The 26,413-nt window shown below is 65.7% G+C and overlaps 1 protein-coding gene across 1 annotated transcript; it reads right to left on the bottom strand.

Moving 5' to 3' along the window:
* Positions 1–622: 622 nt before the first annotated feature.
* ASPG (asparaginase) lies at positions 623–25,517 on the bottom strand. The gene is made up of 16 exons (XM_042940716.1): positions 25,436–25,517; positions 19,041–19,149; positions 18,251–18,362; positions 15,870–15,995; positions 15,489–15,572; positions 14,512–14,638; positions 10,528–10,640; positions 8,265–8,447; positions 8,054–8,167; positions 7,385–7,501; positions 6,197–6,292; positions 5,788–5,951; positions 3,721–3,807; positions 1,725–1,824; positions 1,380–1,460; positions 623–1,126 (listed from the first exon to the last, which is right to left on the bottom strand). Exons 1-16 carry the CDS (start codon positions 25,515–25,517, stop codon positions 1,115–1,117), a joined length of 1,707 nt encoding a protein of 568 aa, XP_042796650.1. The 3' UTR covers positions 623–1,114.
* Positions 25,518–26,413: the final 896 nt, after the last annotated feature.

The following is a 26,413-nucleotide window of genomic DNA, read 5'->3' as shown; positions in this document are numbered from 1 at the left end:
GAGAACCAGCCAGGGGTCCAAACACCTGATTTCACTCCCAGCCGGGCCTCCCACGAGACTTGTGGCTGACCACCGGCCCTGGAGGGCCACACCCACCTGCCCGAGGCGGCACGGTCACCCAGGCTGTGGCGACTAGGCAGCCAGGGCCGGCGCGGGTCACCCTCTCAGGCCTCCCTGGGCAGGGGCTGGGGGCACACTGGGCTGGACTGAACCTTGAGGAGCAGCCAGACAGACCGGGAGGGGCCGGGAGGACTAGAGAGACAGTTGGGTCGGTCCGGTCTGGTCCGGTCGGTCCGCACAAGGGGAGTCGGGCAGAGGCAGGTATGAGTGGGGGCTGCTGGGAGCAGGGGCGTCAAGTGTCAAGAAGGAGAAGGAGCAGACAGACCGAGGAGATGGGGCAGAGGTCGTCTGGAGAAGTTGCAGCCTGAACAGTAATCTGGAGGAGGAGGCAGGACAGCGGGGGAGGGCCGGCCGGGCGTCCCTCACCCCGGGGGGGCTGAAGACACGGCCCTCTGACCCAGAGCCCGGGGCGCGACTCCCCACACACATACCCACAGTCCTGGGACCCAGAAGGACGCGCTGGAGCTGGGGTCTGGGGACCGAGGGAGGTCCCCAGAGAGACTTTATTGCCGCTCTGCCCAACCGAGACCTTTAGGCTGTGTGCGAAACAGAGTGGGGAGAGTCCCAGCAGTGGGGGTACGTCACAGAGTCGTGGGGTGGCGTCCCTCCAGCAGGCCACGACAGGAAGGAATGGCTTGTTCAGCGGCAAGGCAGCTTCAGGTTAGACACCAGGCAGCACTGCCTGAAAACCGGAGGTGTCTTGAGACCTCTTCCCTGGGCACAGGCGGTGTGTGGGGGCAGGACAGACGGACAAGTCCTTTCCTAGGGAGGGACCCAAGGACCTGAGCAAACCCAGCCAGACTTGAGAGTCTTCTGGAGGGCCAGATGACGGAGTGGGGGGATGGGGTGTGAGGTAGGAGGCAGGTGGGAGCCTCCCGCCCAGTGGGGTGGGGCAGGGTGGGCAGGACACGCAGTAGAGGGGTCTGAGGTCCCCTCCAGGCTCCGGGAACCTCTTGGCCATGGCCGGGGCCCTCCGGTGCTCTGGTAGGGTGCATCACAGAGTGGCCTGACAAGACAGAATACAGGAGGTCTGAGGTTGACCCTTCCTACGGGAAGCCCTCCCGGATTGCACCCTTCAGGCGCTTTTTGGCTCCCCCTACACAGCGTGTGCCCCACCTACAGAAACAGCTCCGCAGGCCTAAGTGACTTTGACCCATCTCAGCTTCCTCTGGCTCGGTCCCCAGGACTGGCCCTCAGACACAGGGGGCCACAGTCCAGCGGGGGAGCCTTCGGTCCTGTGTGGGGCAGAGGGAACTTACTGGGCCTGGGGCCTGGACAGCAGCCCCACCCTGGAGGTTCTGCAGAAAGGTCACCACTTCCAGGTTTCCAGCTGCTTCTGCCTACAGGAGGGTGCACGTGGGGGCGGGGCTGCCTCAGGGACACTGACCAGCAGCCTGGCCCCTGACCACCCACCTGGATGTCTTCCCTGGCTCTTCCCACCCACGCCCGTGACTCCTTGTCCCCACAGCTCCGGGGCCAGGGACCAGGAGAGCAGGAGTCTGGACATCGGGTGGGGGGAAGAGGGGGAGCCAGGGGAGCTGTCAGGAAGTCTTCCTGGAGGAGGTGGCCTAGGAGAGGGCAGTGGGGGCACTGGTGGCACTCACAACAAGCAGGGCACTGCGCCCGTCATAGCCTGGGCAAGCCAGGTCAGCCCCCGCCCGCCACCATGACTGCAGGCCTTCGAGGTCCGCCCTGGAAGCCAGCCTGGAAGAGGGAGCAGAGGAGGGGGTGCCGTCAGGACCCCAGGCGCCTTTACAAAGCCAGTCCCCAAACAGCTGACCCAGCGGCCAGGGCAGGAGGGCAACGGTGCGGGGCTCCCTGGGGGCCGGCCAGGGGCCTGCGGTCTGGTTTCACCCAGAGGGGGTGACTGTGGCTCAGGTGGAGGGCGCACGCAGGCGCACACTCACACAAGTGTGCATGCGCGTGCACACGTGCCCCACGTGCGTGCCAGTTTCATGTTTCACAACACCGCTCTCCCTGGGCGGGGTCCGCAGAGGCAGGAGGGAAGTCTGCGCAAGCCCAGTGGCACAGGGAGACACGCGGGAGACCCTCGGGTGGCCTGGACCTGCGTGGCGGAGCAGGTGCCCCTGGGGGAGGGACCTGGGCCCACCTGCTCTGAAGAAGAAGGAGGGGCCCTCGCCGGGGTCCTCCCCTCCATCCTCACCCTCCCCCCCGCCTCAGGGGAGCCCACTCCCCACCCGGGGGCCGAGCCGGAAAGGGACCGAACGCCAGGTGTGCTGGCCCGGGGCAGGGGGTGCTGCGGGGGGAGGCCTATCCCCCCAAGGGGCCTCAGGGACGCCCCCCTAGTCGGGAGACAGCAGCAGCAGCCTCAGCAGGCGCTGAGCTATTTCTGGGGTGAATCACGCCGGGTGGCAGCACCAGGCCCTCCCGGACCTGTCGCCAGCCTCCCACAGGCTTGTCTCTCGGAAGGGCCCTCAAACGCAGCCAAGCAGCTCAGGCTGGACAAGCCCACCGCCAGGTCCGGGACGCTCGGTTTCGCCACTTGTCAATGGAGCCATCAAGGCCCACCTGGCCGTGCAACCCTGAACCAAGTCACCCCAGAAGTCCCTGCAGGGCCACGGCCAGCGGTTGTGAGCGGGCCCCTCCCTTGCTAGGTCCTAACAGACCCATCCCATCTGAGAGCTCACCTTGTCCCTGTCACCTGAGGAGGAAAGGGCCTGGGTTGCCCCCCCACCCCCACCCCCGGGGACACAAGATCAGAGCAGGAGAGCCTGAGGCCGGGCTCAGACCCAGAGGGGCCTGTCCACCCCACCCCACATCTAGGACTGGGGCCCCCAGGGTCGAGGGGGTGGGGGAGGCGCTGGCTGGTGGGGACGAGAGGGCCAGAGCCTCGGGGCCTTCTTGTGAGCAGAGAGCTCACCCACGCCTCACTCCCGGCCGGCCGTTCAGCCAGAGACCCCACTGTCAACACCCACTCCCCAGGCTCGGGGGCTCTGGCATTCAGGGCTGTGGACCTAGGCTGCCTCCGACACCCCCAAACCTGGCTACCACCAGTGCCCCGGCCTGGCCTCCTGGACAAGCCTCTCCTGTCCTCTGCCTGTCTCTCTCCACTCCCCACCTGGGCTCTCAGCCCCAGCCTGGGGAGCTGACAGGTGGCACCGAGTGACCCAGTGCCGGTGAGGCTGTGACAGCAGCACCGCTGGGAGGGGGTGCCCGCGGACGCAGGAAGGAGCTGAGCTCGGCAGCCCTGGGCCTGGCCTGCACCCCGCCCACCACCAACACCCTCCCCGGAGACCTCCGGGGCCCCCGCTCCCCTGTGCCCCAGTATCCCCAGGCCTGCCTTGGTGTCACTCGGGGCACCTGTGAGGTCAGAGCCATGTTAGCGACTGGCTGCAGTGTGCCCGGGCTGGACAGCCACCAGCCCCGTGGTTAGTTTACCAGTGACAGGGACTGGGTCCCACCACCGTGCGCCCGCACTGGAGCCGATCCACGGTGGGGGTGGGGGTGGGGGGGACGGAGACTCATGAGACCTGTCACCCAGCCCAAAGGGGGATCAACCCCCAACCCTCAGGGTGGGTCTCCCCTTCGGAAGCCCCCCACCCGGCCTACCAGCCCTCCCTGCATCCTCGCAGCCCTCACCTGCACAGCTCGGTCCCTGCGTCCTCTAGCTCCTGGGGGGACAGGCAGGCCCCAGCTGCCCGCAGTAGCCCAATGATATCCTGATGCCTGCCACGAGAAAGAGTGTGCTGACCACCCACCTGCCCAGGCAGCCTCTGCTCAAGCACGGCAGTGCCTCACCCACCCCTAGCCCCAGCCCGGGCCCCCAACCAGGGCCACCATCCCCAGCCCCAGCCGGGGCCCCCCAGCCAGGGCCACCGCCCCCCGACCCTGGCCCCGGGCCAATGCAATGCCCCACCACTCATCCAGGTACCTTCCCAGGACATCTCGGGTCTGCGGGGTGGGGCCAGGTCTGAGTCCCCCCCCCCCATCTCACCCCATGTTGGAGGGTCCGTCGGCCCTGACTGAGCAGCTCCTCCCCTTGCATCATGAGGCCCCTGCCATGGTCTCCCTCAGCCCGTCCTAAGGGCCCAACGCACCCCTGTGAATACCTGGGGACAGCCGGGCCCCGCTACATGCACCCGTCCCAGCCAGGGTTGCGCCTGGGGAAACTGAGTCAATCGGGCCTGCACTCTGCCCTTGGAGGTAGGGTGTCAGTGAGACACTAGGGGGTAAATATGAACAGTAGGGCCCCAGAGCAAGGCCCCAGTGTCTGCGGGCTCCCCGAGGCCGACCGGCCTGGGCCAAGCCTGGAGCCAGCCACTGGGTGTGCGTGGGACATGGGGGTGAGAGGTGGGGCAGGGCCAGGGCGGGGGCGTGGGGGGGGGGCTGGGGCCACGGGCGGGCAAGGCAAAGGAACAGGACGAGCGGAGGCTGGCTCTCACAGCAGAAGTGCTGACCAGGCCCCTTGCCCCACAGTGTCTGTGTCCTATAAATGGCATGGTCACCCCACTTTTAGGAAGCCTGGGGAGGAGGGTGGGGCCCCCCAGGCCTTGCCCTCCCCGCCCTGAAGAGCCCTCTAGAGCACAACAGGTCTGGGAGCGAGGCCAGAGAGTGAGGCCGGGAGACCGGTTTGGGGGGGCTGTTGTGCCAGGGGCGGGGGGCGGGGCAGGGACAGTGAGCTCATCACCATCCACCCACACCCAGCCGGATCGCCCCGGCCCCTCACCCCCATCCTGGGAACCCCCCGTGCCTCATGCTCACAAGAGTCTGGTAAAGAGGGTGCTACCCATCATTCCCCTCACCGAGGGTCACATGCCCACCCCAGGGCTCACACGGCTGGGGCACGCAGGACTTGACCTGGACAGTGTGGCGACCCCAGGCCCACACACCCTCAGCCTCTCTCCAGGAGGCTCACCAGCACTCCCCACACACACCACAAAATAACCCAGGATCCGGTCGGCCAAGTGCCCGTAGGGAGAAATCCCCCAGGAGAAGTTACGGGTCTGGGCTGGGGGGTCTGGGGACTGCTACAGACACCAGATAAAACAACAAAAGATGAAAAATGAGGGCTGTGACCCCTGCCCCCAGACACACACACACACACACACACACACACACACACACACACACACCACACACACAGCCAGGCCAGGACCCCTCCCTTTAAAAAATCAGAGCTGTTGGGTGGGGCCAGCCTGGGGGACGTCTTCCCTACCTTGCTGGCTGAGCCTGTCCCCCGAGGGCACCTGTGCCCATCCCAGCCTAACATCTGGCACTAAGTAGCCTGCTTTATGTCTATGACATGCACGTGCTGGGCCGGCGGCTTCTCCCCTTTCCCACCCTCCAGCCCCACAGGCGTGTGTGGATGACGGCAAATACGCATTCAACCCCTTGAGCTTTGTCCGTGAGCATTTTTCTTTCCTAGAAACTCTGCACCAGGGTCTTGCTGCGCCTGCCTGGCTGAGCTTAGAGGTCACCTCCTCCAGGAAGCCCTCCCTGACCACCCTGCCCGTTCAGTCCTCCCTGTCTGGGCCCAAGCATGGTCCCTGCTAGTACCTGCCAGGCTTGGGGGGTGTAGGGAGGGGGCAGCGAGGCTCCAGGAAGCAGGTGTCCTCAGCTCTGCCGGGGAAGCTGTGTCACCACAGGCAACAGGGCAGCCCTGTGTAAGCCAGCTGTGCCCAGGTCCGCCCCACATGGCCCAGGTACCTGCCCTTCACCGCCAGCAGCAGCGGGCTCAGTCCATCTTCATCCCGGGTGCTCACACCCACCCCTCTCTGCAGCAGCATGGTGACCACCTCGCGGTGGCCTCCCCGGGCAGCCGCGTGCAGAGGGGTCTGACCGTTAAAGTTCTCTTGGCTCAGGTCACTGCCCTGGGTGAGGCAAGGGCACGTCACCCACTGAGGGAGCGCTGGGCAGGGGCGGGGAGGGGACGGGAGGGTCGGGGTGCACCCCGGGACTGGGGCCTGGCACGGCCACCGGCACGCCCTGTAGCGGCAGTAAGGTCCCACCAGCTGGCTGCCCAGCGTGGCAGAGCAGGGCCCCAGGGAAAGGCGGCCCTGCGTCCCCCGGGGCCCGGCGTGGTGGGGCTGCTCCCTGAGGCGGTGGGGGGCCTCACCAGCTCCACAAGTGCCTGCAGCACGTCCAGGTCGCCCGCATGGGCCGCAGCACAGGCCAGGCCAGGCGTCAGAGCTTCCCGCACTGCAGCGGCCTCCTGGGTAGAGGACAGCAGCACCCTGGGACCTCGCCTCTCCCTGGAAAGGAAGGCCCTACTCCACACGTGGGCAGAGCTCCTTCAGGCTGCCTGCCCCCAGCACCGGGAATGCTGTGGGGCATCTAGGGGCTCCCCAGGATGCCAGAGGGCCGGGAAGCCCAGCAGAGACCCCGCAGGCCGCCTCACACCCAGCCCAGCACCCTCGGCAGGGCCCGACCACAAAGCGACCGTATCTCTCGAGCTATTAAGCCCGACACAGCCGCCCTGGTGACAGGCCACACACATCCCGGCCTCTGACCACGGCCTGCCCTGGGCAAGTGGCAGTGAGCACGGCCAGAGCTGTCCATCACAGACCCACCCACCTCCACTCTGAGAGGGGAAACTGTCACACGCGGGGTGACCCCGGGTTGCAGTGCTGCTGTCCGTGAGCTCCCATGCCAGGCCTGGACATCTCGGGCAGAGCGGGGTGTGAGGTGGGGCACCAGGAGGCCCCCAGCACCCCTGTGGGTCTGACCCGGCCTGAACCCCAAACTCTAGACCCGGAAGTATGAGCTCAGCTCCCCTGCCCCTTCCAGGTCCAGGCCCCCGGGCTGGGAAGGTGAAGAGGAGCTTCAAGGTGCTGTACCTGACAGGTGCGGCTGTGGGGCCTCGGCCCCGGTGCTCAGAGCCCAGCCAACCCCGCAGCAGGCACCCCCTCCGTCCAGCACCCAGGACAGCGCGCCCGCCTTGACTCAGGCCTGCTGCTTCTCAGGCAGCCCTGCACCCGGGGCCAGCGGGGGCCGTCAGCAGGCCCGGTCCAGCCGAGCTTGGCCCCACTGTGTGATGGGGCCACGTTTTGCCCACCATCCACATCACCAAGACTCCGCTAAACCGTCCCGGCCCCTTCCCATGGCAGCTCCTTGCCTGAATCCTCGCAAATCCTCCCCACCGCGGACCCTAGCCCTCCACCTGGGTCCCAAACCACACCATGCCTGGTGGTTTTCTGCTCATGTGCTGGCATGATGGGGGCCACGGCTGGTGCCTGGCGTGTCCAGAGGTGACCCGCAGCTCAGGCCCCCATGCCACACCCCCCACACACACACTGGCCAATACCTGGCTCAGACTGAGGAGCTGGGCGACCCCCCGGCCCAGCGTGCTACAAGTCAGCGAGGGCTGGTGCTCATCCCCCGAGGGCAGCGTCACCTCCCCCCGGAGGTCCCTGGCCAGCAGCTGGAGGAGGAGAACACAGAGAGCCAGGAATGCCCTGTGGCAGGCAGACCACTGGCCCAGGCACCCCTGGGGCACGTGGCGAGGGCTGTCCTGGGCCTGCAACTCCTCAGTCCAGGCTGTACCCCTTAGGCCTGAGCTCAAGCCCCGCCAGGTCCCCACGGGCCGACCCCAGCCTCCATTCCATTAGCTCAGGGTCTCCCAAGGACCCCATCCCCCACCCCCTGCACCGTGGTCACCACCCAGGCTGGCTGTGTCTGAGGTCCCCCTGGGAAGAGTGGGGGACGAGGGGATGTCCTGGGAGCGGTTTGAGGAGCCTTGGCCAGACCGAGGCTCCCCGAGAGAGTGGAAGAACACGTCTGGGCTTGGGGTTGGCAAGGGGTGGAGGGAGCCCAGGCCTCAGAGCTGGTGTTTCCCCACCACGGGGAGGCCCCGCATCCCTGCCCCCTCCCGACCCAGGCACACAACCCACTGGGCTGGGCCCTCAGCAGCCCTGACACAGGTCCCCATGCCCCCCAGCCCAGGGGGGAACTGTGCCCAAAGCCGAGGGTACACCTGTTTCCTGCTGTCCAGGCTCAGCCCCGGCTGGCCCAGCACGTAGGACAGCTTGGCCATGGCAGCTTCCGACGTCATGTCGAAGCCCGAGACGATGCCAGCTCCCGCCACGGCCTGTGGGGAAGGGGGCACGAGCAGGAAGGGGGGTGCCGCTCGCCCTGTGCCCTCGGGCCCATCCCCTCCCCCTCCAGCCCTCCATCCCGGCCCCCACCATGCCGGCTGCGTAGCCAGAGGTCACGGTGCCCTGAAGGCAGTGTGTGCAGTTGACGATGAGGAGCCCTCGCTCGGTGGCGGCCCGGAACTCCCGCAGCAGGTCCGGCTTGGTGGGCCCGTTCCCGCAGCCGAACGTCTCCATGACCACGCCCCTCAGGGGGGGCTGCAGGAAGGCCCGAACCTGCGGGGCCGGGAAGGGACGGGGACGGCCTTGGCCTCTTGCTCCGGCAACAGGAGCCCACAGGCTTGTCCTGCACCTTCAGCTATGTCAGGGACGTCCGGGCTCTGAGCAGGCCACATGGAGAGCCATGAGGGTCTGCTCCCCACCACGCCCTCCCAAGGAAAGGCCTTGTCCCCCGTTAAGTGTTTAAGGCTGCGGGTGGTGCGGCGACAATCCGAACGCCCCCTCCAGCGCGCCCCCAGCCTCGCCAACCCTCTATCCAACCCCTTATACCTGAAACATAGCAGGGGCTGCTCCCAGCAAGCCTGTGCCCTGCAGCTAAACACACATGCAGGGCCCCCAACGAGCCCCCGCACTTCCTGCTTGGCCGCCAGGCCCACTGGCCTGGGGACAGTACTTCTGTGCAAGCATCCACCCCTCTGGCTGTGTCCTCTGTCAGAGCCCTGACCCCTCATCAGAAAGGCTGAGTCCAGCTCCCTCTGCTTCTCCAGGTAGAGGTCAGAGGTGACTGCACCCTGTCCCTGGTAGACACCGGGAATGGGGAGGCGACGGCCGAGACGCACCGCAGGAAGCAGGCCCCGCCCCGATGGCCCAGCTGCCCCCAGCAAGCAAAGCCCCCGGGGCCCTTTCCCCTGCACAAGCCTCGCCCAGCTTTGTGGGGTGGGGGCAGGGCTGGGGAGCCAGCTCCATGGCCCTTCATTCCCCCAGCTATGGTGAGTTCTAGGAATCTCAGAGCCCCAGCACGATTCTCCCTGAAGGGTCCTGTGTGGCTCAGCCCCATTGAACCTGGCAGCCTCGGACAGTGACACACAGATACTACAAATGTGAGACCCACCCAGGCCCGCACCTGTCCCCTGGGGACAGTCCCTCACGTGGGCCCCTCCCCCCCCCCCCCCACACTCCCCGCAGGTCCAGCCCGACCGCCAGTGTCAGCTCCTGAGCTCCTGGGACAGCCCTCATTTTCGAGACCAACCGTAGGAGGAGCAGGCTCCAGCCCAGGAGGCCACGAGGCCCAGCCCCAGGGCCTCGAACTGCCTCCTACTCTGAGGGTCTCTGCCCTTCAGAGGGGCCTGGGGAGAAAGGACCCTCGCGGACCCTTGGGCTGCGGGTGACACAGAGCACAGCGGTGGCAGGACGGTGCAGGGCACATACACGGGGCCGGGCCCCGCTTCTGGTTGTAGGACAGGGGTCCTGGTGCGCGTGGCCTGCATACCCTGGCTCCCCACAACAGCTTCCAGCACCATCTCTGGTCCAGTCTCGGGGAGGCCACCTGAGCTACAAGCCCCGCCCCCCATCTTTCCTACCGGATCTTTCACAGCACTGAGTACATGTCCCATATACTGTGGGACGCTGTCCTAGGCCAGGCCCGGGACCAGCATGGGGGACACATGGTGGGAAGACCATCCCGTCTGTCCCCAGTGCCTTTGAGGGGGTCAGGTACCGGTTCACAGACTGTGAGCGACCCAGAGCCCAGGACACTAGCACCCACCAGGCCACCCTGTGTGCGGGAACGGACCCGCGAAGCCGCATCTGCCCACGGTGCCCGGATGGTCACAGCACTGAGCCCAGCACCCACACCCCGGCTCATGGCCCTGCGATGCCCAGAGGTACCTTCAGCTCAGACACCCTATGGGGTGGGCCACGTGGCATCTGAGCCCAATTCACAAGTCAGGCCGCAGTCAGGCGCCGTGTCTACCCCAGTGGCAGCTGGTGGCCGAGGGGTCATGAGCAGGGAGCACACGGAGGACAGGGCAGAGCGGCCACAGGAGGAGCAGTCTTAGGGCCACGCCCCCCCCCCACCCCCCCCCCCCCGCCGGCCCTGCAGGAACCCGGGCCACGGGCCACGAGTCCACAGGCATCCACGCGGTCAAGCCCGCGTTGCAAATGAGGGAAGACCGGGCCCCGAAGCCCCAGCGGAAGAGGCAAGGGAGGGGTGCAGGTCTCGGGGACACATGCAGCTTCAGCACGCCAAGGGGCCTGCGTGCCCGGGCCCGCGGCGGGGTGGGGGACGGGAAGGGGCGGGGCAGGACACAGGATGCGGGGGAGTGCGGAGGGCGTGCAGGGCTGGGCGGGTCCCTACCAGGGCAGCGGGGATCCCGGGGTAGAGACGCAGCAGCCCCACGTCACGCTCCACGCTGCTGTGCACCACCAGCCGCTCCTTCCCTCGGACCTTCCGCACCAGCTCCCGGTTGACTGTGAGGGCAGAGGTACACGTGTGGGACCGCTGGGCCACCGGACAGCCGACACCCCCGCACGCACTCGGCCCTAGCAACGCCCACGGTGCGTTCAGCCCCTCAGGCCCTCCGTGTTGCCCGGCCTCGCTCTGGGTGTCTCCAGAGCCCCGGCCCTCTCGCCGCCACCCTGCCCTGCCCTGCCCTGCCCCCCCTCCCGAGGCAACTCCTGCCAGCCCTCAGCTCACTCTTAGGACGGGTGCGGCCCCAGCCTGTGCCGGCTCTGCAGTGGCTCGGAGTCCGGGGCACAAAGGAGGACCCCCCAGGGAACGGAGGCTGCCTGAGTCTGGCAGGGAAGGTGGAGGAGAGGCGTTCCAGGCAGGGGGAACGGCGTGCGCAAAGGCCAGGAAGCACAACATCCATGACAGAGCTGACGAACCAGAAACGGTTTGTTGTCCTGGACGCCAGGAGGAGTCGGCCGGGTCCTCTGACCAGCCAGCCTCACCTGTGCCTCGCTGGGCACCCACCTCGCGCACAGCTCAGCGAGTCAAGGAAGGAAGGAATGAGTGAACCAGTAAACGAGTCTCCTGGGCCCCCCACCTTTGGGGACAGATAGCCTCCATCTGAGGCCCAACGCCCCAGGCCCTGTGGAAAGTGGGGGGCAGATATTCAGGGTCCGTGCCCCTTTCACCCACCACACAGAGGAGCTGCCCAGAAGGCCCGTCTCCCTGCCGGTCCGAAGTCACTGCTCTGCCAGGACCAAGCTGGCAGATGCCTCCCAAACCCGGGGGGGTAAAGGGAGGGGCTGGGCAGCAGGACCAGCCTTTCTTTGAGCCCTCAGGAGCCCCACACCCAGCACAGGACCCCGTTCTCTCAAGTCCTCGGCACAAGACGGCGCGATCTGGGCGGAGGCGTCGATGCCCACTGGCACAGACAGTGATTACAGCCTCTCTGAGGTAGCAGGCATCACGGAGACCCCCGAGTCCAGCACAGGGAAACCGAGGCCCAGAGTGGGCAAGGGCCACCAAGGCTGCTCATCCAGTCAGGTCCGGAGCCAGGACGAGAATGGCGGGAGGGGTGCGCCCAGGACCCTGGCCCAGGGCTCCTCCCTATGCCCCCGCCCGCGTGGGGGTGTAAGCCTGCACGCCCCCTGCTGTTTCCACCAGACCAATTCATGTGTGATAATAAACCAGGGAACATTCCGGACACATGCTGCCCTCTCCCGATGCGTCAAAGGGGGTGTGGGGGGATGGGCAGCAGGAGGGGGCCCGCGGCATCAATCAGCAGTGAGAGACGCCCTTTAATTTAGGGCCGAGCGCCCCAGCTGGACGAGCAGATAAGCTGGTGGGGGGGTAGGAGCGCTGCCACCGCCCAGGAGTTATGGCTGCAAAGGGGGCTTTATGGAGACAAAGAGAGCCCACGCCCCCTCCCTGCACGGCTGGACCATGCCCGCAAGAGCCCCCGGGGCCCCAAGTCCTTCTTCCCCCAGCGGAGCCGAGGGAGGAGGGCGGGGTGGTATCCACGTAGCATGAGGGGCACCGTGACAGTGCCACCTCGCCACGCAGACCTCTGACAGTCCCCCCGCACAGGAGGGCCCTGGGCTCTGCTGTCCCTGCAGCTGGTGGCAGGGTCACCATCACATGCCCCTCTTGACCCCCAAGCCCTGCCTGTAATGGCCTCACAGAGGGAAGTAAAAACACAAGGGAAAGTCCAGGCTGGGCTGGGGTCGTCCTCCAGCTCCCCAACAGGAGGGGGGGGGTAGCCCCTGACAGCCCAGGCGTCATCGGCCCCCCCGCCCCCCCCCCGCAGTCCTGCCTGCCACATCCTGGGCAGAACCTGGTGTTTCTCAACACCGGCTGCCGGAACGGGCCTGGGGCAGGTGGGGGCAGAGGCTCTCACGCTCTGCACGGGCACCCTGGCCAGCAGGAAACAATCTTGGCGGGGTCATGGGCCTGGGGCGCCGGGGTGGCCTCTGCCCTGCGCCCACCAAGCTGCCAGGCCAGGCCTGCCTCAGCGTGCTCCGTGCCCTGAGGCCTGCCTGGGCCTGGTGCGGCACAGACAGAGCCCTGCCGTCCCGGGTGAAGTCCTCCAGGCCTGCCAACAGGGTGCGTCCCCGGAAGTCCCCCTCCTGAGCCCCAGATGAAGTGTGACTCAGTCCCCAGCAGGGAGCCGGGCCTGCAGAGCGGGCGGCCCACTCCTGGTGCCCATGCCTTCCTTCCCCAGCTGGCCAGCATGGGGGCAGGAGGGGCTGAGCACCCACCGCGGCCAGGAAGCTGATCTGTCCTCCAGGATCAGTATGCGTGCCACCTCCTCCGGGGAGCCCTCCTGACCGCTCAGTGAGCAAGCGGCCCCCCGCCTGGCTCCCGGCGCCCTGGGAGTGCCGCACGTACCTCACATCTGCTCACGTGTTCTGTCTCGTGACCCCTGGAGGGTGCTCGGGGAAGTGGAGGGTGGGCGGGGGGAGAGGGTGCAGGGTAAGACCACCAGAATGGGACTCAGGGCTTGGCTGAGCCGACACCTCCCTCTGCGGGCCTCTCCACCTCGGTTTCCTCCCCCGTGGCCCCCTGCTGCCCGGCAGAGAACCCGGGGGACAGCCAGGTCGTGGCCATCGCCATGCTGGGATCCCCACTCTGTGTGTCCTATTGGGATCCAGAGGCACTGGCGGCTTCCAGAGTTACGTGACCAGCCTGCCCATCCCAGGAAGGACCCGCTCCCACCCTCCGCTCTCCACAGACAGCCCAGCAGCAGCCAGAGCCCCCGCCCACTCCGAGCCTTCATCATCAGCCTTCCCAAAAAGACTCCTGCCCCTACAGCCCCTGCCCGGCCTGGGCCCGGCGCTCCTGAGGCCCTGCCTGTGCTGGGACATTCCAGGAAGCCCCTGTCCCTAGGAAGTCAAGGCTCTGGCCACCCAGAGTCCACTTCCTTCCCTGGTCTCGATCTGCTCACCCTCCTGTGGGCGTGGAGGCCGCTGCACCAGCAGACCCCAGGGCTCTCCCCATGCCAGCCTCCTGGAACCGCCCCTCAGGCCCCGGCGGAGCCCATGTGGGCGAGGAGGCCGAGCTGCCCTCCCAAGGGCCTGCGGTCAGGCAGTCTAACCAGAAGAGCCACCCGGTCCTGCTGGTGCTGGGTCCCCTGCCTCTCAGGCTTCTAAGCCCCAAAGTCCCCCCCAGGAGGGCTGGTTCTACCAGGCCCTACAGCACAACTGCCACCACCACGGGGTCTCTAGGACAGGACCCCACAGCTGGTGGGGCGGGGACAGGTGCCCAGGCCCCCCCAGCTCAGTCAGAAGGAGACACAGGGCAGGCCCCCAAGCTGTGCCCACTGTGCTGTGCCCACCATGGACCCGGAGTGGGGACTCCTGGGGACACAGCAGGAGGGCAGACATCCTGGGTGGAGACAGGGCAGCCCTGGGGGTGACTCCCTCTGGGTGAGTGAGGCCAGCCACCCTTGCTGAGAACAAGGTCAGAGACAGCTCTACACTCAGGGAGAGGCGAGAGTGGGTCAGGGGCTCCCTAGGGGCTGGGCTGCCTGCCAGGCTCAGGAGGCAGAGGACTCCCCTGGAAGTTCCAGGGACGAGGTCACAGCACAGGAACCTCGTCCCGGGGGACCCAGGTGCACGTCAGGGTCACAGACAGACTCCTGGACTCAGGGTCACAGGTCCCCCAAGCCTGCTCCTCCTCTGGTTCAGCCCCCGGCTCCGAGCTGGGGCTCCCTGCCGGCACTCCCCCCTTCGTGGCCCACGCAGGCCCCCCTCTCTGAGTGGCCCCCGACTTTGCAGCCCAGGGCAGCAGGGGGACTCTCTGGGGCCCCAGACACGGTTTCCCGCCCAGCTCCAGGCATGAAACCCCGGGCGGGAGCCCTCACGGGATGGCCCTGCTCGCCGCCCAGCTTACGTATGACGTCAGCGCCCACAACGGCCAGAGGGGGCAGGTTGGGGGAGCAGAAGGCCGCAAACCTGCGCGAGTCCACCTTGGTCACTCGGTTGCCCCGAAACAGCTGATTCTGGAAGAACAGGCAGACCTGTGGGGGAGGCGAGAGGCAGCGGCTCAGCGCTGGGGAGCCCCAGGGCCCTCCGGCCTCCCCCCTGCCATCAGCGGAGCACCCACTGAGGACAGGTTGCAGATGTCGATTGCGGCTGCTGCCCTCCCTGCCGCCCATCCCTCAGGGCCTGGGGAGAGCCAGGCAGGGAGCTGGCCACCCGAGGGCCCTGCCGCCCCTTACTTCCCACCTGCCCTCTGCCCCCATCCCTGCTTCTCATCCCTGTTCCCCTGGTGAACTCGGCCCACCCCTCACCACAGTGTCCACGCTCCGGAGCTCAGGGGCTGGGGGGGTCTCGTTCTGCCCCCCGCCCCAGCTGCTCTAGGGCTGTTCCCCTGGGGGAGGGAGGGAGGCACAGCGGTAGGGAGACAACGTGAACCGTGCTTCGGTGAAGCGCCCTCCCCCTGGCACAGGGTCCCCTGCAGTGCTAGGGGGTCTCATAAGGTCTCCCCGTGCTGCCGTGTGGAGAAAGAATGCTGAGCAGGGAAAGCCAGCTCCACAGCTATACTGTGTACAACCTCCTTTTACAGAAACTTACACGTAAACACACATAACGTGAACACGCGTAACACGTAACCCGGAAGAGAACACAGCACGCTGTTAACAGCAGCGTCTCTGGGAAGTAAGACATGGGTGGCTTTGTTCCCTTCTGCTTTCTTTATTTTCCGGGTTTTTCTACGGTGACGGTGTATGCCACTTGTAAGGCAAAAGACACATCTTCAAACCCTGGCTGACGGCTCACCTGCATGTCCTACCTGAGTGCCAACCACAGCCCCCGCCTGCGCCACGCAGGCCACGCCCCCTGCAGCCCACGCCAGGGAGGGAAGGGTACCTCGGGGATCACGTACTGGCCGGCCATGAGCAGGGCCCCCAGCAGGTTCTCACGGCCATCATTCCATAGGGCATGGATGGGCACCTGGGGGGAGGCCGGAGATGGGCTGAGACTCACGCAATACCAGAGGGAAGAATGAAGGGGGGGACAAAGAAAGGGCAGCTGGACGAGGCGGACAGCAGGCCATGGATCCACCCACCCACCCACAGGACCCAGGGCACTGACCAGCCTGGCCGGCCAGAACAGACAGGACAGGCGCTGCCTTGGGGAGCTGCAGGACTAAGCAAGAGGCCCAGGGTGCGGCCTGGGTCCCCCACAGTGCCAACTCCCCCGGTGGCCTCAGGAAGGCCCCCGTGCTCTCCGGTCAGCCCGGGACATTACCTGGGCACCAGTAAGGATGACGGTTTTCTGCAGGTTCTCCAGCACGAAGGACAGCACGGAGGCCGCAAAGGCCATGGTGTCAGTGCCGTGGATGACCACGAACCCGTGGTACTGCCCATAGTGTCTCTGTGGGGGTGCAGCAAGCTTAGGCCGGACTCCTCCCAGGGACAGGCCCCCTCCCGGGGACAGGCAGCTAGCTGGTCTCCCACCCCCTCAGGGAAAAAAAGGAAACGATCCCAAATGCAGAGGGAGGGAATCAGGGAGGCACAGGTGGGATCCTGGTCACTTTTGGCCCAGAAGACACTCTCTGGGAAGCAAGCCTCTACCTGGAGTCTCACCCCTCCATGCTCTCCCCCACACCCAGGACAGCTTCCTTTCCTGACACCTCTAATTGCATGAGAGACATGGCCTAGGGGGGAGGGGTCTCTGGACATTCTCCTAGGATAGGAAGGTCCCCTCTGGACTTCCGGCCAGCGTCTCCCCCAGGCGATGCCCAGTCAGGGGTCCCAAGAACACTGGCGAGTTGGAGGACCGCACCAGACTACTGTGTGTGTCAGCACAGTACTCCAGGAGGGCCCCTTGCCGCATGACCACTGCCTCCAGGCAGGGGGCTGTGGGGGTGCGTGAGCCTGCGAGCCCATGGTCCTATAGGAGGGCCAGGCAGGGACACAGCAGTGGGCACAAGGCACATCCGGTGCCGGGAGCTGACAGGTGATCTGGAACGCTGCCTGGAACAGGACCTGGCAGGAAAGCAGGACGCTGGCAGGCAAACGTGGGGAAGGGTCCTTCCAGATACAGGCGTGCTGGCCACCTCTGAGAGGACATCCTCAGGCCACCACCTAGAGGGCAGCCAAGGCCGGCCCTAAGAGGGTGGCTGGCCCGGGCTATGGTCGCAAGGGCACAGTTCTGGGAACCAGAGGGTCCAGTCCCTCCTGAAGGGACCCTGATCAAGCCAGGCTGGCCCTGGAACCGTGGTTGCTGAACCATGTGGCGGGCTGGGGCACCCTCTGCTGGCCACACAGGGCACTGCCACAGGCAGGCCCTGAAGGCCCTTTGAGTCTGCGTGTGGCCGGACACTGCAGCCAGGACAGCAAAGTGGTCAGGCCCCAACCAGAGGACAGTGCTGACCACAAGCCAGGGTAGCTGCCCCGGACTATGGCCACAGACACACCCATTGGCAGCCAGTGGCCCCGTTCATGGACGCAAGGACCAGGCCCAGGACCACAGTGTCCTGCTCACAGTGAAAGGGGATGCAGCCCAGGGAGCTGCTCTCCCCGCAGGACTAAAGAACACAAGCGTGTGAATGGGGCCAGGCCCCAGCAGCAGGGAAGGGGAGCCTGTGTGATGAGCCTCTGAGGCTTAAGGGAGACGGGTGAGAATTGGACCTGGAGGAGGTGGGGTGGGGTGGCAGGGCCCCCCAGGGAGGCAGTCAGGCCACAGGGCCAGGCTTGTGCAGGAGCGGGGGCTGGTGATGATGAGGAGACTGGGCAGAACGGAGAGGAAAGCTGATGGAGGGGCGCTCTGGCAGCAGGTCCAAGGGGTCACCACGTGATGCTGTAAACCACAAGACCTGCACGGGGTTCTGAGCTTTTTACGGGCTCCAAATCCACTAAAGTCCCAACTCCAGGGTGGGCTTGGGTAGGGTGAACAGAGAAAGGTGGGCCAGACATGCAGCCTGCCAACCTTCAGGGAAGCATCGTGCATCCCAGCCTAGGATACTAACTCAGACAAACCTATTACAGGAACACACTAGGGCTGCTGTCCAGACCATTTCCTCACCAGGAAAGTGGACATGGCCCTCGCTGCCTATCCTCTGCCTGCACGTGGGAAAGGGCCTCAAGGCCTTGCAGCTGAGATGCGACCCAAGGATCCAGCACTTTCCTGAAGCTGCCATTCCCAGACGTTCCAGGGTCTCAGACCAGGCAGGTGGACTCCCATCCCCACACACCTCAGGGGAGTGCCTCCGCAGCATTGGCTCCTCCCCGGCCCACGAGCCCCGCCCATAACCCCAGCCCTGCCCACACCCCAGTCAAGTCCACACCCAACCCTGCCCACACTTTCAGTCCCGCCCATACACATGTGTAGCCACGCCTACACATCCCCAGCCCCGCCCACACTCTCAGCCCTACTCTCACAGCCCCTCCCAGTACAGTCCCACCCATGCTCCCAGCCCCGCCCATACATGTAGCCCCGCCCACAGTTCCAGTCCCACCCACACTCAGCCCTGCCCAGTACACGCAACACCGCCCACAATCCCAGCCCCACCTTCGTACAGCCCCACCCACATTCCCTCCCAGTATACACAGCCTCACCTACCTAGTCAGCCACGCCCACAAACAGCCCCGCCCACACCACTAGTCCCGCCCACACTCCGCAACTACCTCGATGGTCTGGGCAATCTGAACCCACTCGGTGATAGTCATGTCACTGGAGTCGAAGAGGGGCTGGCACTCCAGTACCGTGTAGATGACCCTCTGGTTAGGGCTGGCGGGCCTGCGGGAGGCAGAACAAGGGCTCCCACTCTGTCCCCTCCTCCCTTGGCCTGCTCTGTTCCCCTCCACCCAGCCAGCCCCCCTCGTCCGCCCCCCCTGCACTGAGGGGCTTCTCAGTAGGCTCTGCATATCCACAATCTCTCAGCAACCTGAATACAGGGCCCAGCCTTCCTTCCACCCAGAGTCCCCAAGAACAGGGACCTTGGTCCTCATGAGGGGTCACGGCTGGGCCGGGACAGGCTGCTCCCCAGCAGTGTCACCTTCCCAGACCCGGCTCTAAGAGGGGGCCCAGGCCTGGTCCTCCATGGGCCAGGAGCGGACCCTGGGAGGACGATCTCTGGCAGGAGGGAGGCCAGTGACCAGGAGGCCATGAAGGGCACCAGGCAGCCTTGGCCCAGAACTAAGAAACAGAGAGAACTTTGCACTGGGGGCAGGCGGGGGCTACCTGGGGCCAGCCCCTACCTCTCCCGATGGGCTTGGGTCCCCGAGTGGCTAGGCCCAAGGCCTGCAGCCCCCCAAGGCTCACTTGAAAGAGGGCCGCTGGTCGGTGCTAAAGCCATGACACTAGTGACCACAGCCTGCCCCACGGACCCTGCAGGAGCCGTCCCGTCTCAAGATAGGCCCACCCCTACGACAGCAGGCCGTCATCCCTGGCTGGGCCCCAAGGCCCCACACTCACGGCAGCACCAGGGTGTCCTCTGGGAGGCCAAGGGCCCGGGCGTGGTCCTCATCATGGAACATGGGCAGCGTCCTCAAGGCAGCGGCCAGGCCCCTCCCAGGGACGAGCACTGCAGGCAGAACCCAGCGCAGGGGGTGTGGGGTCAGGGGCCAGCAGCCACCACCTGCTCCTGTAACCTCCGGCCCCTCCCTCCTCATCAGGGCACTTACCCAACACGCTGGGGGCCAGGCCAGGGCGGGGGCCAGGCCAGGGCAGGGGTCAGGGGTTTGGGGTGGGGACACAATCCAGGGCCCTGGTGAGATTGGGCAGCCGTTCCAGGTCTGGATGAGACGGCTTCCTCCTGGGGGGCCGGGCAGCCCCCCTCTGGCCACTCCACCCAGGGCCTGCCCCGGCCCACCCCGTCTCCAGGCGACCCCGTGCTCCCAGCTGAGGTTCAGGGGCCCAGGCTGTCCCCCGCCTTCCATCACAATGCAGCACAACGCACCCACGCTTCTCCCCACCACTTGCCAGGTCACCCACACTAACTCCTGCGGGCAGACATGCTGTCTGCTCTGCCTGGAAGTCCTTAGCCCCTCCTCCTTCAAACCCAGTATGTGCTTCGCCCCCGCTCAGGTCACCACCTCCAGGAAGCCCTCCTTGACGTCCAGGCCCTGATGCCCTTCCCACACACTTCCCCAGCGGCCCCTGCTCCCTCACTAGGCTGTGTGACCCCTCCAAAACCCAGAAACATGTCCCATGTCCCAGAAACAGGCATCTGAGGCACTGGGCAGAAATGGCGTTGTGTTTTAGAAAACCCTCAAAGGTCACAGCTGTGTCTGCTAGAAACGACCCCTCGGCAAAGGCTCCCTCTTGTCCCTCCCTGCTCCCTAGCAGCTCCATGACCTTGGACAGGTCAGCTAACTTCTCCGGGCGTCTCCCACACACTTGGACACAGTGACAAGGACAACAGGGTCCCCTTCCTCGAGAAACGCCTTTAGCTGAAACGAGGAAGGAAGACCTTTCAAGACCGGGCGAGTGGTCACTCCTGGACGACACCCTTGCTCTCGGCCTCCGCAGCCCACGGGGCACGTCCAGCCCCCGCTGCCGCTTAGCGGCCTAAAACATCCTGCTGTTCAGGCCTTGAGAAGGCTCCAGCGCCAGCAGGGCTGTGACCTCACTGGCAGTGCCGGGGGACAGTCTGCCCAGGCCCGCTCGGGGTGTCGGCGGAATTCAGCTCCATGCGTGTGCAACTGCTTCTTTGCTGCCTCTCCCACGGGGGTGGTTCTCGCTTCTAGGGGCTTCCCGCGTTCCCGGGCTGGGGCCCCGTGCTCCGTGTCCACAGCCAGCAACGGCTTTAATTCCCATGCTGTGATCTCTCTGACTTGGCCTCTGAGTCATCTCCTCCCTTTAAGGAGCCAGAAAGCTCACTCGCCTCACCCGCGGACACCGTGCCGCTCAGTCCTTCCTGAGAGTCTGTCTCCTCGCCGGGCCGGCGGCCAGCTTCCCGCCGCTGAACGCGAATCTGCTCTTTTCCTGAGGGCCAGCAGCTCAGCATCAGGCCCTGAATCTCCAGCCCAGCACCCTGGGCCCTCTCCTGTCCCTCGTGCCCACTGATGCCCTCCCTCCTGCCCTGCAGCTCCCGGCAGGGGCTGCCCCCCCACCGCGGCCCTCTGAGGGCCGCTCGGGCAGATCGGCTTCCCACGGCCGCGTAGCACATTAGCCCCAACAGGTGGAGAGCGGGCGCAGCACGGCATCTGTGGGGCAGAAGCCCGGCCCACCCCACGCTCAGCAGGACCGCACTCCTCGCTCGCTCAGCTTTGCTCAGGCTCCCTCCATGGGCCCACCTTCTACGTGCCAGGCACACTGGCCCCGTGGGTGCTCCTGGATGTTCATGGTGCCATCTCCCCAGCCGGAGAGGGATCCCCAGGGGAGCCCCCGCCCCGCACACGGCCCCAGCAGGGGCTCCACGCACGTTTACCGCAGGAGTAAACAATGCGGGTTAGCTGCTACGGGGCTGCTTGAGGAAACACCACGTCGATGGGGCTCAGGAGACAGAGGGGGACATCAGTGCACGACTGCCCGCCTGGCCACACCCCCAAGATGCCCGAAGCATGACCAGGACACGTGCCTGCCTCCACACAGGTCCAGGCTCACCAGCCCCGCCAGCATCGAGGACAGAACTTCAGAACCCGGGCACGGAGGAGGGCTCACAGCCACCGGGCCACCCAGCCCTGGCGGCCAAGCTCCCCGACCCCACCCTCGGCAGGCTGACAGGCAGCCCCCAAAGGTGCGCATGCCCTCCCCGCGAGAAAGGCAGTCTTTGCAGGTGCGATGGAGTTAAGGGTCTGGAGATGGGGGCACCGCACTGGATTATGCAGGTGGGCCCTAAGTGTGGGAGACGGGACACGCGGAGGAGGCAGCCACGTGAGGACAGGGCAGAGAGCCGCGTGAAGGCGCCGGCCGTGAAGACCACGGCGATTCAATCACAGCCAAGGAAGCGGCAAGGACGGACCCTCGCTGCCCCGTGTCGGACGCCTGCCTGTAGCACAGGGGGGCCACCTGCTCGGTCACGTGTTGGAGCAGCCCCAGGACGCTCACAGAGCCACTTTCCACCCCAGCTCCTCGTGGGGGGTGGTGCCAACCTGGGGATCCGCGGACGGGGCGGGGGAGGTGGGGATCCACGTGGTCTGGGTCTCACGGGACGAGCTCTTGATGTGGGTGGTGGCCTCCACCCACAGCCAGGCTGTTGCTGGCCGACGGTGAGGCAGTGACCTCTGGGGGCATCCTGCTGCAGCAGGGTAGGAAGCGGCAGGGCCAGAGGACCCCGAAGGGTGGGACCCTGCTCTTCCCGCCCGGGACTTATGTGCGCGGCACAGGCAACGCTGGCCCTAGAAGAGGCGACGCCCTCCCGGTCTGTTCTCTCTGGGCAAAACCCGCCACGGCACTGTGACACCGAAAGAGCGTGGGAAAACGTGCAGCCAGAAAATGAGGGGAAAGAGCTGAGGGAAAGTCAGGACGTTAATGAACAAAAATCGTGCCTTGGGGTTTTGTGACATCCTTGGCTTTTTCAAACTGGTCATTTGTTATGATTTCCTTACTCGTTCCGAGTAAACATCTGCTCTCACACTGAACTCTAATTTTGTAAATTGTATTCTTTTTCTCAACAAGGGCCCTCGCCCCCCCACCAGGCCCCTATAAAACCAGAAGCAGACCATGCTTCTCAGCTACGGCCAAACCCCTCGTGTCTAAGGGACGGTTTGTCCTCTAGGACTGCAGGTCCCCGGGGAACCATCTATAGCTTCGGCTAGAAAAACGTGAGCGTGTGAAGCTACGCTCAGGGAGGAGGGCCAGGTCGAGTGCTCAGACGCCATGTTGCGGTGACCGAGAGACAGTGGACACCACCCTTATGGGCGACGTTTGGCTGCAGGACCAACTGTGACCCCCACCCCGGGCTGTCCTGGCATGTTCAGATACCTGCCCCCAAAGTTCTGCTCCCCATGTCGTGTCTGCAAGTGCCTGCAAGGGATGCTGGGGCAGGGCGGCACTCAGAGGTCACAGGGGCCTCTGGCTCCCTCAGCCGGATGGGAGGGGCCTCTGGCTTCCTCAGCTGGGTGGGAGGGGCCGCTGATGCTGCTCAGCCTTGGGACCGAGGCCATCATCTGACTCTGCTTTCATGATGCCCCTTGACCTGTGACATCTTTGCTGGACTCAGAGAAGGGATGGGTCCAGGGGTGTCCCAGGCTGCAGCGGCCTCTGCCCTCCGCTCGCCGTCCCGGCCTCTGGCAGGGTTCAGACAAGCGGAGCCGTGTGCCCTGCAGGCCACTGTTCACACCCTCCACAGTGACAATCCAAACAGCTTAGCTGCGGCTGGCCTGCTCCCCTCGCCACCCTCTGCCACTGTCCCGAGGCTGGAGCCCCATCAGCAGTGCCAGGCGAGTTAATCATTGATACTGTCCCGAGTTCAACGACCCCTGCTGGGCTCGGAGAGGGCAGGGGCTGCCCAAGGCCCTCCTAGTGCGGCCTCCAGCCTCCAGGCCTGGCTCCTGCATCCATCCCCATCGTGCCCGTGCCTGTGCCCTGGCCTGGGGGCTGCCCTCGTCCCCGGACACCTTTTCAATCCACACACACGTTTAGGCAAAAAAGTCAGCACAAGATGTATGTCCCTGAACACTGAAAGCAGGCCTGAGGGCCGTCCCTGATCTCAGGGGGCCAAGGGGTGTATGACAGCAGGGACCAGACCCCATGTCTCTTCCTCTTTCGTCCTCTGGGGTTTAAGCCAAGCCTTCCTGAAGTCGGAGGACTGGGGAAGGAGCAGCCCTCAGCAAGGAGCCGGGAGGCACCACCAAGGCCCCCAGCGGACTAGTCGCCCCAGGCCGGCAGCTGCCTGCTCCCCAGCCGTCGCCTGCCCCGCAGCTCAGGAGACCATCTTCCTCGCCCCCCAGGACAGGCTGGTGCTTCTGAAGTGCCTTCCGAGCGCAAGAAGGTGTCCGCTGACCTCGCCTTCACCAGGCCAGGAGGCCCCAGCGCCAGAGCAGGCTCCAAGGGATTCTGGAAGATTCTTCCCCATCTGTAGCCGACCCCCACACCCTCTTTCCTGAGTCAAGGTCTCTAGTTCACCTTCTGAACATGTGACTTCGCAGCCTCTCCGGGAGAAGCAGCACCCGTGGGAGTGAGCCACAGGGCTGCCTCGGAGGACGGACAAAGAGGTCAGAGAAAGGCGGGAAAGAGGTCAGAGTCCACCAGTCCATGCAGCCCAGACCCTCAGGAACTACGTGTGAGCTCAAGAGAATCGCAGATGGCCACATGCCAAGCCTGGAGGGGCAGCATCCGGGATGGGCCAGGGTCCCAGACAGTCCGCCCAGGGCAGCTCCCCTCTCTCGGCCCAGCCTCCACCTCCCGGCCCCTCCCGCTCTCTCCCACCTGGGTCCAGGCCCCAGGCCCTCAAGGGAGGCCACAGCCACACACAGGGTCCCAGCCGTCCAGGTGCCCATGGCCCTACATCCTCTCCCCAGACCGCCTCTGTGACTTGAATCACATGCCGCTGCTCGTTTAGTGTAAGCTCCTCTCAATCTTGTGACGGCCGAGGGAACCAGACAGAGCAGCACCCAGCTGGCCAGTGTCACCGGGGGCCTCCAGGCTTCAGAAGTCCACCCATGAACTAACCAGGCAGAGAGGCGGAAGGCACAGCAGCAGAGGGCTGGCTCCTGGCAGCCCAGGGAGGGGCAATTGGCGGGCTGGGTGGACAGTCACGTCCCTGGGGCCTGAGCCCCTACAGGACAGGGCTCTACACAGGCCTGAGTCCTAGAGCCCGGCATGGAGTGGGGCCCCAAGGAATGTGTGAACTGTCTGTGTCACAGATGGAATAACAGGGACAGAGGCTGGAAAAGCTGCTGTTGGAGCCACAAAGAAAGCACCAGTGGGAAGGGGGGACCAGGAGCGGTGGGGGAGGGGATGGCCTGAGGCCGAGGGACCCACCAGGACAAAGGAGATGTTCTGTTAGTCCTGGGGGGCGGGGGGAGGGGCGGGGGCCAGAGTTGGTTGTGACAGGGGAGGGGGCATGGGACGTCTGCTCTGGCCAGGCCCCTGCAGTGGGAGAGGGGGAAAGTGTGGGGGGGGGAGGACACTGCAGGGCCGGGTGAGGGGCTGACCCAGGTGTGAGCACAGACCAGGACTGGAGCAGCAGGGAGGGGCTGCTGGCAGGGAGCCTGGGAGGAAGGGGTCAAGATAGTGCCAGCCCACGGGAAGTGGGACCCCTTAGGGACAGTTAACCCGCAGGCAGCAAGAGAGTGGTAGAGAGGTTCAAAGATGAGGCTGAGGGTTTGTCCCGGGTCCCCTGGGCTCGGCTGGGCATCCCACACGTCACGGGACCAGGAGGAGCCTTTGGGGAAGGTACAGGCAGTGTCCCACTCTCCTGGCCACGCCAGAACATGCCGGATGCTGGTGCACAGCCATCCCCTTCCCACCCCTCCAGGCTCCCCAAGCCAGTCTCCCTGCAGGTGCTCGGCCCAAGCTGATGGTCTGTCCGGGGTCACCCGCAAGCTCCAGCGCCCTGGCCCAGGCCCTCACCCCCCACCTCCAGCAGCAGCCCCTGTCACAGGGGCAAAGACAAAACGCGCAACTCCCCAAAGCCACCTCCTGCACCTGAACAGTCCAGAAAGGTGTGACGGGAGGGTTGCCAGGAGCCCTCAAGCTTGAACAACGTTGGGGGAAGGGGTGGGGTCAGGTCACGGCCCCTCACGATCCCTGGGGAGGGCCTGGACTGACACCACAGGGTCTTGTTTGTCCGGAAAGGGGTGAGATAGAAGCCGTGGGCCCTCGGAGACCCCCATGGCTCTGGGCAGAGGGGTGGGAGAGGCCCCGGAGGGCTCCGACCTGGGAGAGGCCACTGGGCACGGGAACGACCCCATTCCACTCACCGCCGCCCTCGATCCGCATGCCGATAGTGCCGCCGGTGTAGATGGCCAGGAGCCTCCGCTCGGGCTCCACCGCGCGTGACATGCCTACCAGGGACCAAAGAACCAAGGGGACTGAGGGCACCAAGGGACGGCGGCGGGTGCACCCAGGGTAGCCGGGAAGGGCTGTGCCTGCGGTGGGGAGACACGGCGGCGAGCTAGGTGTGCGGGTCGGAGGTGGCGGGTCCTGTCCGGGGGCGGGTCCCGTCCAGGGGCTGGGGGTGGGGGGGGCGGGGCCTGAGAGGCCCTGGGCTGTCAGATATCGACCAGTGCAGTGGCCCTGGGTGTTGGAGTGGCTGTGACCTGTGACACACAAGCCACGTGCCTTACGGTTGGCCTAGGGGACCCCCCAGAGCGGAGTGGGGGGCGGGGGGGCGCCCTCCCCTCCCAGGTGGCTCCCACAGACCCCGGTGCTCCAGCAAAGCCAAAGCCCTGCAGGCCACACCCTCGGTGTCACTCCTTGCGGGTGGGGGTGGGGGCAGGCAGAGATGCGGCCCGCCCACTCACTTCCCGGAGAAGGGCGGGAGGGGACCTCTCCAGGGCTAGGACCCACCCCCCTCACCCCCTCCGCAGCTCTGGAGGGCAGGGAGGGCAGGGGGCAGCAGGCTTATCTCTAATGGATTTAGCGAGGCTGTACCCTGACCGCTGGGGACCACCCCCCCACCCCACCCCCTGGCTCCCCTCGGGGGGAAAACTGCACTGTCTCCACCACGAGCCCCTCCAGTATTTGATTTCTCTCCAGGGAAGCTACTATGATAACTTCCAACAATGCCAAAGTAATTCCTGTCTAAGCACCAGGCAAGTTTATTCTGTTGTCTGCTGGGGCTGGAGGCTTAAACAATAGAAACTCCTCACGTCCTGGAGGCTGAGGTCCGGGATCAAGGCATTCCTCCGGGTTTCCTGAGGCCTCTGCTCCAATCAAGGGTGTCCCTCTGCCTCTGT

Source organism: Panthera leo, chromosome B3 (assembly GCF_018350215.1).
Source record: "Panthera leo isolate Ple1 chromosome B3, P.leo_Ple1_pat1.1, whole genome shotgun sequence".
NCBI classification, from domain to species: Eukaryota; Metazoa; Chordata; class Mammalia; order Carnivora; family Felidae; genus Panthera; species Panthera leo.
The sequence above is the reverse complement of the archived record's forward strand: the minus strand, read 5'-3'. Positions and strand labels throughout refer to the sequence as shown.

What these genes read in the sequence shown, in the direction of transcription:
- ASPG (XM_042940716.1), bottom strand. Translation starts at nt 25,517, where the DNA reads ATGTCACGCGCGGTGGAGCCCGAGCGGAGGCTCCTGGCCATCTACACC. An exon ending in GCCTGGACAGCAGGAAACAG is followed by an intron (nt 7,502 to 8,053) that starts GTGTACCCTCGG and finishes CTCCTCCTCCAG; the next exon opens with CTGCTGGCCAGGGACCTCCG. An exon ending in CTGCTGGCGGTGAAGGGCAG is followed by an intron (nt 3,808 to 5,787) that starts GTACCTGGGCCA and finishes TTCTCGTGGCAG; the next exon opens with GCATCAGGATATCATTGGGC.